At 50.1% G+C, this 14,047-nt stretch overlaps 1 protein-coding gene across 1 annotated transcript in view; it reads left to right on the forward strand.

Moving 5' to 3' along the window:
* CLSTN1 (calsyntenin 1) overlaps positions 1-14,047 on the forward strand; it is a 141,029-nt gene that overhangs the window by 89,331 nt on the left and 37,651 nt on the right. Inside the window, exons 4-7 of the mRNA XM_078607761.1 lie at positions 7,935-8,146; positions 8,450-8,599; positions 9,689-9,874; positions 12,488-12,763. Coding sequence (XP_078463887.1) covers positions 7,935-8,146; positions 8,450-8,599; positions 9,689-9,874; positions 12,488-12,763 — 824 coding nt within the window. The remainder of the gene's footprint in view (positions 1-7,934; positions 8,147-8,449; positions 8,600-9,688; positions 9,875-12,487; positions 12,764-14,047) is intronic.

Genomic DNA, 14,047 nt, shown 5'->3' on the forward strand with positions numbered 1-14,047 from the left:
TGTCTTCCATCATCATTAGCATCCACATCGGTATAAATAGCAAAAAAATGCATTCTAATAATAAAACCACCTTCATGGGGATTGACGCAAGAGGTATTACCCGACTCAGTCACTTACTTTACAGGGTTTTGCTTTGCTCACATCGTTCAAATTAATGCTACCGTTGGTGTAATCTATGACTTTTTTTTTAACAAGATGACAAATCAAGAGACGACCACGAGTCTCATTTACAAGACTGACCTGGAGCAATTAGTCTGCCAGTAGGGGGGGTGACGTTTTCCACGTCGAATCCCGATTTGAGTAATTCGTGGGAAAATATTCTAATTCTGTAAATTATTTCACGGCGATGCCAACCCACGACGACCCAGCAGGCCCGTCATGTTCACCGCGGTTGGTTGATCGGCAGCTCGTGTGCGGTGGGGTTAGGCGTGCCTACTGTCGTCTCTCCCCCAGACGTCAGGCGCGCGTGGGAAGAGTAAACCGCAAATACCCTCCGGACTGGCTCTCTGAAGCTCCTCCTCCTCTGCCAGCAGCGACTCGAGCAAGCAACAATTGCAGGGGCCCTGCACCTGCACCTTGTTTTCACTGCAATGCCAGCCGTTTGGCGACAGCAACGATGGGCGGCCAACTCCGGTCGTATTGCTCCGCACCGTGAGCCCCAGAGGCATCCATCCGTCGTCGCGGCTGAAATTGAGAAAATAACGCGAGCGGCCGTTCGCGATCGTACCGGCGTCGCGCGAGCGCCGCGTGCGCTGCGATCGCCAACGGGAGGAGGCGGGGGGGGCAATGCGTGACATTGGCTTCCCGTCAACGCCCCCCTCGAGGGACGGCCGCGACCTTGCTGTTCTCTCCCCCCCCACCCGTCCCGCTCACGCTCATGCGAGCGGGGCAGCTGCGCCTCGCGAGCGTTCCAGCTGCTTGCGTGCGCGGTCCCCGCTGGCTTCTCCCTGACGACGGTTGCCGTGTCGGGTACCTGTGGACGCGGTGTCGTTGGCGCCGCTTTCACACGTGGTGGTGGTTGGGGGGGGGGTCGTGGCGAGATGTTAACTACCGCGCCTGGTATGCAGGAGGTCGTGGATTCACTCCCGAGCCCTGACGCCGGTATATTTGGAGTTTGCGTGTCTCCTCTCCCCGTGGTTGTGTGGATTTTTCTCGAGGGCCTCCGCTTTTTCCCTCCACGTTTATAATCGCCGCGCGTTTTAGAGTATTTGGCTGCTATAAATTTCCGCGTGATAAGCCACTTCGTTGAGCTATCATCTGTGATGGCCGGGTTGCTTCTGAAAAAGAGCTACATAGCTCAGTGGACCTTACCTGGTAAAATACAAAAAAATAGTTTAATAGTAGTTTGGGTTGCACATGCATGGGCACGACAGTCTGCCAGTGGGTGACTCAGCGTTTTCGAGCGGCTCGTAGTCTGTGATGGTCGGTGGTGTTGTTCTTGGTTATTGTTGGTATTGTTTATTCTGCTCGCTTGGCCAGAAAAGACTCGCCGAAGTCTCATGACTCGTTCAGGAGGTTCTTGCCACGTTTTTGGCAGTTGGGGGGATGGGGGGGGGTGATGGTTATTGCTGTGTATATTCCAAATGGGTAATTCGCGGGTTAGTGGTGTTTTCACAGCTGACAGTTTGAATCTTGGTTGGTTGCTGTGGGTGGAGGGCGGTTGCTTCGGCCCATCATCCCTTCAGGGCAGATAAAAAGAGTACCACTTTGCGGGGAAGAAAGTCAACAGAGTTTCGTCCTATGAATAGCTTCGCCCCTAGAATACGAATGAGGAATTTGCACCACTGGCTCTGGGCTCTAAACCGGAGATGAGCCACCGCCTCAACGGTCATCTGAGCAGAAATCCACTTGGACCTTTGTGACTGTACATGCACAGCAAGCCCCATGGTGCCGTCGGCAGTGACAACACGAGAACAGCTTCGTGGGGCCGTGGGCAATGGGTGCTGTATTAAGTGACTCCTGTCTCTTGCGAGAAAGGGCATTTGTTCCATTGTTTACTCGGAGACGAACAATGGAGTTGGGCACTGAACCACGGCAAATGTTCTTGTGCATGGGAACATTTTAACAATATTTTAGTTTTATTATTAAAAATATCACAGGACGGTTGCAAGCACGGCCCTTTTTTGTCAATCCGCTGCTAGATGAGGGTCTCCCCCCCTCCCACCCACCCGGCCATACTTCACCGTGTAGGAGGGAGGAGAAGTACAGAACAACAATGCATTTGCTGCCATTGTTGAACAACGACATCCAGGCTCGATCCTGCTTGGCTTCCGAGATCCGACGAAATTGGACGATTTCCCTGGGTGATCTGGCCGAAAGTGGGGGGGGGGGGGGGGGTTTGCCTCTCGCAGTTGGGAATCCTCAAAGGACCTTGCTCGTTAATTTCGACACGTTTTATTACTTGCCGTTGTTTGCCGAGTTTACGGTCCCAGTTTGAGCAGTGTATAGGTTTCTGGTTTAAAGAAGAAAAGAACACTGGTCCTTTATTCATCCAGAAAAACGTCGATGAGTTTTTTTTTTTCATTAGGGGCAATTTGCAATTTATCCCGGTTGGCTACGTACGGTGCAAAAGCTCCAATTCTTTAACAGACCCGTTCCTTGATGGCCAATACTTCAATGGGCAGTTTTGCCAAACCGAGTCATCGGCCACCTCGGGAGCTTCGCGAGCAGCCGTCTCGTGCCCCCGGGGGTCATGGCGTTACCGTCACCACACCCGGAGGAGCGCGACATCATTGCGTTTCAGAATCAGAATATTCAAAATGTTTATTTATGCCGGATGAATCCGATAAGCTACGAAGTTATTTTTCACGGGTGTTTTTTTTCACCGATTTTTCAGTCTTGGTAGCAGGTTCTACATGGGCCACCCGGTTCACAAATGGCCATCCGGTTCACAAATGACCACCCATGCGATGCGACCAGGGGCCCCCCCGGTCGATGGACCGACCGCGGTTCCCCTAGACCCCTCATCAGGACGCGGCTCTGCGCGTCGATAATGCTTCCCCGACGTATCGCCCGCCCGAACGCCCGCTCCGTTATCGCCTCCCCTTTCAAAAAAGGGCTTCCGCGCGGCCTCTGGGAGATTGCAATAAATAACTAGTGGCTGCACGTACAAAAAGATTTGCTTCTCCTTTTCAAAGCGTCCACGGTGGGGATTGAGACGTCGCGTGCTTTTTGGCACGTGCGCGCGAGTGCCCCTGCGTTCTTCGGTGGATGCTCATTTGAGATTGGTCTTAGATTTTTGCTTGGCGGCGCTCGGACGTTAATTGCCAAAGTTAAGCAACTTAATTTCAGCTGATTACAAAACCAAGGGATGCGTGGACAGATGGACGAGTTGTGATTGCCGATCTGTGGAATTGGAATCGGTCATCGTCGTCGTACAGTAGCGGAGTAGTATTTGGCAAGAGAGGAAATTAACGGCCTTGCCGGAATCCAGATGAATGTTGCATTTGTTCCGCGTGAGACACCTTTTGTGGACAGGCACAGCTGGTGATGTAACGAGCGCTTCAGAGGGAATCGTGTGTTTTAGCTGTGATCGCATGAGGCTTCTGTCTGCACAGGGCCTCTTGGCACACGGCTTGATGTCCCAGTGGACAGATCCCTGAAGCGCACTGTCTACACCCAGTAATAAAAAAAAGAATAAATAACGGTGGAAAAAAAATTGTCCAGGGTATATTACGCGGGTGTGTGGTGGTATGGTGTTGCTGCATGAATAGATTTTTTCATTTACGGTGCTAGTGGTGGAAAAATTGCTGGGCGTGCCCGTGCAGTGAAGCCGTCCGGTAAATGGCCGCTTAGAATTTTATTGTGCTAACGTATTTTTTTTTCCTTCCAGTACTTGAAAAAGAAGCAATTATATTTAAACTTGCACTTGCAAAAATACAGCAGTGTTCTGTGTCGAGTGCACTATATACAGTGCTGTCCTGTGCATGGGGTCTTGACTTGCTTGCTGGCTTTACGCTCGGGCCCACAGAGACGCATTTGTATGCCTGAAAAAATCGTTCGCGCATTCATTACCCCCGTGAAGAAAATTTAATCGCTCCAAAAATTACACCAAACGTATTTTGCAGGATCCAATTGCATTACAGTATGCAACACTGAGAGATGCATAGCGGTTATATTTCATATTTGTGCTTTATTATCCTTTGCCAATAAATATTTTTCGGCAGTATTCATTAATATTCTTTTTAATGGAAGACATTATTTTTAGGGTTAGGGCCCGGCTAAATATACCGAGTGGGCTGCGCCTCGGTTTGAAACCATATACCAAGGGCATGTATTGAGTTTAAAATTAGTTTCTTAGATTGGCCTTCATCATTTAAAAAAAATGTTTACGTTCATTAATTCTAAATGTGGGTTTTTTTCCGGGCCGGGTTGCGCATTGAGCAAGCTTTTGCGACGCGCTGCTAATGCTACGGCCATCTTCACAGCGTTGAATTAGCTTGAGAGTTGAAAGTAAAAACTGCTCCTCTTTTTATGCTACCTAGTTAAGCCCACTGAGCTATGTAGCTCTTATTCAGAAGCGAACTGGCCACAAATTATAGCTCAACGGAGTGGCTTATTGTGTGAAAAGTTATGGCAGCAGCCAAATACTCTAAACGCACGTTTATAAATATGGAGGGAAAAACCGGAGGACCCGGAGAAAAATCCACGCGACCACGGGGACAGAACATGCACACTCCAGATTTGCAGCAGGCGTCAGGCTCGGGATCAAACTCACGACTTCCTGCATAACAGGCGAGGTAGTAAACATCCCTCCACTACTGCACCCAAAATGCTCAACATTAAAATGCTCAAAGCGTGGCACAACCCAATCGCGTTATATACGTTAAATCGTAGAATTTTTACCTAAAAAAAAATCTGTATAAAAAGTGAAGCAGAACATAGCGTTCTGCTCGCTACATTTGAATATGGCGTAAGCTTTTGTTTACGTGCGAGAAGGACGTCTCGGCCTCTCGAAAAAAATCTGCCGAGGAAAAACAACGATCCGGCGTTAAATCGCTCGCTTCTCAACATTAACCGCTCGCAGGCATCAAAAACCCGCGCAAGCACATTCCGTCCAAATTGCGTGCGCCGAGCCCAACGAACAAATATACACAAATAGATTTTATTTTTCTTCCCTCGTTAATTGTCTATGCTTGGATCCATGGGGGGGGGGGGAGATGTGCAAAAGAATGTAGCCCCAATTTAGTGTTTTTTTTCTTCCCACCACGGTTTGGGAACGTCGCTTTGTGTTTGCTTTTCAAACTGCCAAGTTAGCGCTGCGGTCGGTCGCGTCGTCCGCTCCGTTCTTTTTTCCTTATGTGCTCCTACCCCCCCCCTTCCCATGTGTTTTGTCTCAATTACGCTTTACAAAAAGAAAAATAATCTTACTCCGTCCCCAGAGAACCAGCCCCGAATTCTTAACCATCCTTCGAAGCCCTAAGCGAGGGGCCATGCTCCTTCAACTAAATTGTTTGATTTGCTTTTTTGGCTGTCGAAACATTCCCCCACTCCCCAACCACACACACCCCTACGCCCCCCAAAAAAAAAAAGAGGAGTGTGGGAAAACTCCAGGAGCATTTTCACGCCACTTAAACCATCTACCGACTTTCCTCGAATTGACTGTAAACTAGATAAAAATGTACACGTCAGAACTTAATGCGTTTTCATAATTCACTCTTTTTTTTATTGATCGCCTTTGTGTGTCTACCGAATGTTTCATAAGGTGGGTTTTCTCTTGATTAATTATGCACGTTTACTCAGGTCTTAGGTTATCCCACACTTTGTAATAAAAATTCGCCTTCATTTTAGATTATCAAGCAGTCGGATGTAATTTCTAAAGGTTATTTGTGTATTGTGAAAGTGGCAGGCATGCTTGTGTTGGCCAAAACCTAATTATATCTGTGTCTATGGGAAAGAGCACAGTTTGTTTAATTTAGTCCCGTCTATAGCAGACGGAGATGAATAGAAATACGGTGGCATTGGTTTCTTAAGACCCGAATCCATCAGATGAGCCTCATCATACGAGGCCCCATCACATGCCAGGCAACCGATTGGGAATAGGTGTTTAATGTGTGTCGGGAAGTAGCGACAGTCAAGATCTTTATTTTGACCCGCCAAGAGCCCATTGGCATTATGCACCCAATGCCATCAATCGTGGGAGCTAAACAGGCTTTTGAGGCTTTGGATAGTGTTTGAATGTGTGAGCGCGATGCATCACAGGGTGATTATAGGCGGTGCGGCTAGAAGCTACTTTGTTTGGCGGCAAAGGGCATGCGTATGTTTTCGTGCCTGTGGTGCATGGTTCTCGAATGCCATTGCTCCCAGCACTTGGAGATAAATGTCAGAGATCATGCGGAACAAGCCGCCATCATGTCGGAGAGCTAATGGTAAAAATCGATTGTTGTGTTGTACCCGTACGTCTCCTGCACCTTCAACGACCAGCACTGGCAAGTGCGGTGAAATATGGGTGAAATAACCTCCATGACCCAACAATGCACGGAGAGGCCCTCATGTAGCAGTGGCTTGACAACAGCGTTCTGCGTGTATGTGGGTAGGAACTCATTAAGACTCGAAGTCTCTTTTTCAAAGCAGACCTGTGTCGTCAAAGCCATATACTAGAATGGCAAAGCAATTTGCAAAACAGGAGAATTAAATGTAGATTGCTGTAATCACTCGCTGAAATTATAATCAACTCGAATACTGAATTAGCCGAGGCGGAATATTTACACGAAGCAATTAAAAACAACGCGTGGGACCGGACGAGGGAGAACAACAATGGGAAGCATTTACACTCTTAATTATTTACGCAATGACTATTGTTGTTTTTTATTATTGAAGATCAATTGAGAGGAAACGGCCATTAAATGGAAGTGAGAAGCTCATTTGCTCCAGGTTTGCGAGGCGTCGCGGATGGACTGGCCGACCTCCTCTGGGATTGGTATTATTGTGTGGTGCGTCCTGGCGAATGTTCGTAACGCACGACAAACGCAAAACAATAAGATGCTTTTTTAGCATTAAAAAAAAAAATTGCGTTCTGTTTATACTTCTCCCAAATTTTATCCCAGCTGTCAAAATCTGAATCTTTAGCCTACGACCATATACATCACCCTAAATCCGGCCGATCTCACCCGATCTCGGAAGCTAAGCAGTGTCGAGCCTAGTTAGTACTTGGATGGAAGAATCAGAATCTTTATTTATCCAGGAGGATGAGCTATGAAGCTCTTTCTTCACAGATGTCTGATTTTGCTGTTGGAGTCGCATCTCGGGACGGAGTGTTCATTTAGATCTCTCGCAGAGTAATGCCACCCTTCCTGTTAAGAGTACGGTCCACTGAAGTGAATATTCCAGAACTACCTCTGAAAACCCTTGAGGTGATCTCTAGTCCACACATTAGGGGGAGAGAAATGGCCCACAGGCCCCATATTTGCCACAAGCCACTCTCAGACGTGGAATTGTGCCAAACTCATTCCAGAATTGAATTTAACACGACCGGTTTGTTTTCGTGCAATCGAGAGTGTCGGCTCGCTACTCAGGTTAATGATGGGATGGGCTGCTCATTGCTCCGACCTCTGAGCCACCACATCACCTCTTTATACCATCTCATCAGCCAGCTCCTCCCCAAGCACTTGCGACACACACACACCTCCCATCATCATCATCGTCGTCGTCGTCATTGCACAGCGTTTATGAAGGCCAACACGGCACACGAGGGGGTGGGTGGCCAGCACCACGCCCAACCACTTTTGTCTCCCCAGTGGCGATGTTTACACATTGCACCAGGTACTCAATTGAGGCTGAGTCGACCTAGGGGAGGCCCAGGACCGGTTCAGATAATTGTCACTGGTGTCGGCCATGAGCGGGAATCGAACCCAGGTGGCCAGGTTCGTAGCGCAGCACGCTAACCGTTACACCCCCCCCCCCTCCGTGCACTCCCCCACCCCCCCTCCCCACAGGGCCATGGTGCACGTGCGGGTAAAGAGCGTGAACCGCCACGCGCCCGAGTTCCTGCAGGGCGAGTACAGCGCCAGCGTGGACGAGGCCGCGGAGCCCGGCGCCGCCCTCGTGCGCGTCGAGGCGAGCGACGGGGACTGCTCGCCGCTCTTCGGCCGCGTCTGCGACTACCAGATCCTCACCGCGGGCGCGCCCTTTTCCATCGACTCCGACGGTACGGCGGCGGCGGCGGCGGCGCCGGGCAGCGACGGCGGTGGCGGAAATCCCAATCGGAAGCTCGCCGGTTCTCAATTTTCGACGGTGGCTTTTAGCGACTGTGATAGCGGCCGTGAATTGCGCACTTCGTGATGACAGATTTTTGTTGTTGTTGTTGGGTTAGATCACGTCAATATAAACGTGTCGTTAACCCGCCACCGACACGTACGGAGCCAACCGTACTAATCGGAGGTGCTGGGGAAAGAAAACTGACTGACAGCGCTGCTCCCACTCCCCCCCCCCACCCCCCCGCCGCACCCAGGAGTGATCCGCGCCACGGAGCGCCTGTCATACGAGCTGCACGGCGAGCAGCAGCTGACCGTGGCGGCGTACGACTGTGGCAAGCGGCGCTCGGCCGAGGACGCCCTAGTCACCATCGGCGTGCGGCCCGTGTGCCGGCCTGGCTGGCAAGGTGAGGCCTCGCTGTGTGTCATGTTGAGATTCGTGGAGGATGGCATTTAACCCCCCCTCTGCCCTCCCCTGACCGTCTGTGAAGGCTTTCGGCGCATCCGTGTCGTTTTCTTGTGTTCGTGCTTACGCGTGAATCCGTGTGCGTCTACATACATGCACACGTGAGTTGTACAGTAATACCCCAGTACATGTCTACCCCCCCCCCCCCTTCTACGTCGTTTCAAAACACGTCGCCCCTTTATTAATACCGCTACCCGATTTGGGTCGCCTCGGCACACACTTATGTCGTTGACAGCATCGTCTGCCCTTTCTCGCATCGGTGACCTCTCTGCTTTCGCCTCCACCTACCCTCTAAATTGCTTTGACTCGAAGTTCGTCATCGCACCTTTCGGGAAAGCATGCCTAACGTACATCAGGGCGCCACAGTGGCAAGATAACTACCTCGCATGTATGTTTGGAGCTTGCGTGTCTCTCTCCTCATTGCTGTGTGGATTTTTCCTCTGGGTCCTTCGGTTTTCCCCTCCACATTTAGAAACATGGCTTTAGACTTTGGCTGCTGCCATAATTCTCCACGCAATAAGCCACTCGGTTGCGGTATCGTTTGCGATAACCAGGTCGCTTCTGAAAAAGAGCCAATTAGCTCGGTGGGCCTTGCCTGGTAAAATACATCTTCTTGGTTCTTTCGGTAAAGTCACGTAGAATGGAAATAATAAAATAATAATAATTAAACATAATAAAATAATTCTCATGACGTTTCGACCACAACGCAAGCAGCCGTCCTCAGGTGAAGAATAGGTCTGTCGAGAAGACAGACTGAATGAAACACCCCAGGCTTGGAGCATCTATTTAAGCTGGGTTGGAGGGGGAAGAGCGCCTTGACAAAAGAATTTGCATATGGTAAAATACATTTCGATTTAAAGCTTTCGTGACTGCAGGGATTCATCTTCTTGGTTCTTTCGGTAAAGTCACGTAGATTTTACCGAAAGAACCAAGAAGATGGTAAAATATTTTTATTTTTTTTAATTAATATTTGTGTGTGCGCGCGCGCGCGCGTTGCTGCGTGTGCTACGCGTGTTTCCATCCGGGCCAGGCTGGAACAAGCGTGTGGAGTATGATCCGGGCAGTGGCGGACGATCGCTCTTCCCTGGTGCCCGGCTGGAGACGTGCGGACGGCGCGTGGCGTCGGCACGCGCCACAGTCGAGCTCCAGACGACGCACATCGGCAAGGGCTGCGACCGAGAGACCTACGCGGAGAACTCGCGCCGCAAGCTCTGCGGTGAGAGACCCCACGTTCGCTTCAGCACCGTTACGAGGTCGCATTCATCACACACAAAGTACTTGCCCGCAAATGAACCGCCAATACCTGGCCGACCATCCACGCGAACTCCGGTCATCCTCGCAGCGGCGGCTTTGGTCTATTTTTGGAATTTGCATGTCTCTCTCGCACGCAGTCGTGTGGATTTTTCTCCGCATCCTCCGCACTATATTCTTGCAATACATTTCCACGTGATAAGCCACTTCGTTGAGCTATCGTTTGTGGCCAGGTCGCTCCTGAAAGAGAACGAGACGGCTCGGTGGGCCTTACCTGGAACAAAAAAAAAATTAGTTTCACTAATTTTGCCCATCGAACAGAGACGGTCACCGCATCGCGCGCTTTCAGATGCGCTTCTGTGGCCGTCTGGAACGCTCTTCCTTCCCATGTTCGGAAGCCATTGCAGCTATGCACTTTTAAATCATCTACATCGAAAACTCATTTCTTTAGAACTGCTTTTTTTGTGCGTTTAGTTTGTCCTTCCCCCTGCACCTCCGATTAGCATGGTTGACTTTGTACGGCGCAACAAAAGTTCGACACACATACCTCGCCCAGCACCCAGCCAGCACCTGCCGTCAGTCTGCGGGCAGCAGCAGCAAATCAAGTAGGACCACTTGGAGATGCTGCGCTGTATGGGAGCCGAATAGGACTTTCGAATAATAAGAAGAATATAAAAATACAATTAATAATGATGAGACTAATAACAGAAACTCAGTGTTATAAAGTGTCTTTAAAATTGGTAATATCAAAGCGTTTGTACATAAGAGGTAATAATATATAAATGAACATCAAACACTGAAAAACCCCAATCACAATACAATAAAATCAAAGATAAAACCAAAATTGAAACATAGGCAACTGACTATCGGTGGAACCCAGGGAAGCTACTGCGATACAAACTGGTAAAAAAAATGTCACAATCTCCATGAAATTGAATCAATCAAAAAGAAGAGCCTTTGAATAAAAATAGGTTTTAGCATTCCACAGACTTGGTGCATAACAACATTAAGCACGGTCCCCTTGGTGCATGCCACTTGAAGATTGGAATGGCAAGTAAATCCACTTTTTAACGACTTTGGCGGGCAACCACATTAACTCCGAGACGATTACAGGTTATAGGGTGGGGTCCCGTTCACCGCTGAATCTCGGAACGCACAAGCGGTTCAGCGTTAACTTTATTTTAAGAGGCGTAGCGCCGCTGTCTTTAAAGACATTTCTGCTCGCCGCAGACAACTAGCGTAAGAGGTCGGGGTTACCTACACTTTACCCCACAACACGAGAAAGCCAACAAAAAACGAAATCACATAAATCGTATGGCCAAAACGTGACAAAACACAATCAATTAATGGGCCCTAATCGTGACAAATCGTCGGATGGCCTGCGTGTTTAGATTGTGACAAGCCTACCGCAATGGCCATGTGGTGTAAGTTTCCTTTACGTTGATTTGTTCGCCTGGATTGGTAAGCGCACTGCCCGTCATTTGTATTTGCGAGTGGCCTGACTCGTCCACGGGGAGACGCGGCGATCCGATGCCGTCTTATTGATCCCAATGCGCCGGGGGGGGGGGGGGGGGGCGGTGGGTGGAGGGGGAGGTGGAACAATGCAATTTTGGTGCCGTACCTGCCTCAACGATTGGACATCAGCATTCAGGGGCGGTTTGCGCCGCCGCGTGGCTTTTCCCCCGAGTCGGGCGGGGAGGGGGAGAGTCGTAACCTCGCTTCTCCTTGGCCGTAATCGCTCGCAAACTCCGCCGGCGTGTTATCAAGCACGATCGGGGCCGTCTGGCGTCGGCAACAGAAGTACGCGCGCTCGAGTGTCGGGCCGTCGGTAGCAGCTCGCGGAGCCTGTCTGCCGTAGAAGCCGGCGGGGGATAATGGTCGGCAGGAATATCATGACACAATGAGGAGGTGGGGGGGGGTGACAGTGGGGGCTTCTTGGATGGATCCTGAGAGCGGAGATAAGCAGTGTTGACTCGGATTTCTTTTTAAATGAAGACTCTCTCTTTGACACAGCCCTTTTATTCTTTGCGCACACACCTGGGTTGGCAATAGTTTACAACTACATATGCACACATGTAAAACCTTCAACACTTTCGTCGATAACGGCGCCTTGCAATACAACGTGTATGGCGATAACATAATTTCTTTTTTACCTAGGGAAGCCACTTTTTTCATAAATGTCCAAATTCCACTGAGTATGTACCACTTCGAGGTAGCACTAGATGCACCCTCTGGCGAATATTTGGCCTCGTCTTTTACACTGGCCAGACTTCTTCAGGAGATGTTGAGAGTGGGCCACCCCACGCTTTCCCCCACCGCAAGCGACCTGCCGGCCGATCGACTGACCGCGAACCACCCCACGTACACTGCCGAGTGAACTCGGGCACCGTCGTTTCAACTGCCGTGCCGGGGCGATCGATTTCGAAGCGGCGGCCACCTCCGGATCGCGATTCCGGCGAGCGCCGACCCTTCGCCGCGCCGCGGCCGCAGCGTTCCTTCTCCACTCAACGGCCGCGGCTCCATCGCACGTTTTCTCTTAATTATTTTTTAAACTTCTTCTTATTTCCCCTCCCTGAAGGCGCTTCGACCGGCGGAGTCGACCTGCTGCCGTCGCCGGAGCTGCCGGGGTCCTGGACCCAGGGGCTGCCCACGGAGGTCCCCGAGGGGCCCGACTCGACCGGCGAGCGCGTCTTCCTCTTCGACGGCACTCGGGCCGCCCTGGTGCCCGACGCTGCCGTGCCGGCCAACCTGACGCACCGCTTCACGCTGTCCGCCTGGCTCCGCCACGGCCCGCTCTCGGGACCCGCGCAGCGCTCCGAGAAGGAGGCCATCCTCTGCAATTCTGACAAGGCTGGTGAGATAATCGGGGAGGGGACCTCTTGTTTTGTCTCGAGCTTGATTTTTAGTCAAGGCGCAGTTACTCAATATGGATATTAATTCATCGGAACTAAAAAACATTTATGGGGTTCATATATCTTTTTTATATATGTATACACATACATAACGGTCCACATTTCCTGAACGTCATGATCATTTGTGATCGTCAATCCACTGCTGGATGAGGGCCTCTCTACTAAGCCCCTGCCACCGCTGCCATCTCTTTGTCACCCTGCGGTCTGATAATCCACCGAACACTTGAAAACGAGCTCATTCCATCGCTCTGTCTCATCCGCCAGTCCTCTCGTCTGTTGGCCCTCTCGTTTGCGTTCCATTCCTTGGCTGTCAATCCATAATTACCATCGGCCATCTTTCTTTCCCAGTAACGTGTCCTGTCCAAGACCAATTACATTTCTTAAAATTTGTAATGCTGCCATCAGCCTGCGCGTGTTCTCTTATGTATGTGTGTTGGACTTCCTTCGCACCATACGTAGCCGACCGTGCTAATTGGAGGTGCCAGGGAAGTACAACAAACTAAAAACAAAATGCAGTTCTCGAAAAAAAAAATCTATTTGGATTTAAAACTCCGTAGCTCCCAGTCTATCGGTGTGATTCCAAGCACGTTCACCACCTCTGCATGCTTCTCTGTGCACTGCTCAGTTATTGTTTCCCATTGTTCTTAATGTCTGCATCTCTGAACAATCGTACGTCATAGCAGGACGCTCAAGTGCTGTGTGTTGCTCTTCATGGTCACGGTCGGCTCTACAATGGCACGCCAACTTTTCTGAATGTTGTACGCAAACATGCCCTGATAAGGTAATAACAATGTTTTGTTTAAAGAGTTGGGGGGAGGGGAATAATACTTTAAGTTTGGTCTTGCAAGAATAACAGCATCTCCACGGTCTCTGCACAGCCGTGCTCGCCGCAAGACTATTATAAAAATGGTATATGTGTGCCCGTGCGCGCCGGAGAAATTCATTGCGGATGCCAGGAGCACAGAAGCATAACCGCAACCTATTAAGTCCGTTTGAATTATGACTCGTTTAATATAAACAAGTGCGTGCCCCAGTTCTAAATCACCTGGCAGGGAAATGTAAGCACAAACCCCTTTCCACGTATCGGTGAGAATGAGAGTCCTGACAAAACAATTCGGGCAATAATTTTTTGGGACAGTTTGTCAGTTAAAGGAATCGCGCCGCCGCCTACGTTCCAGACAAACACGATGCCTTCACCCTTGAACGTCTAAGGGGGGGGGGGGCGC

This window comes from Lampetra planeri, chromosome 28 (genome assembly GCF_965212315.1).
Source record: "Lampetra planeri chromosome 28, kcLamPlan1.2.h2, whole genome shotgun sequence".
NCBI classification, from domain to species: domain Eukaryota; kingdom Metazoa; phylum Chordata; class Hyperoartia; order Petromyzontiformes; family Petromyzontidae; genus Lampetra; species Lampetra planeri.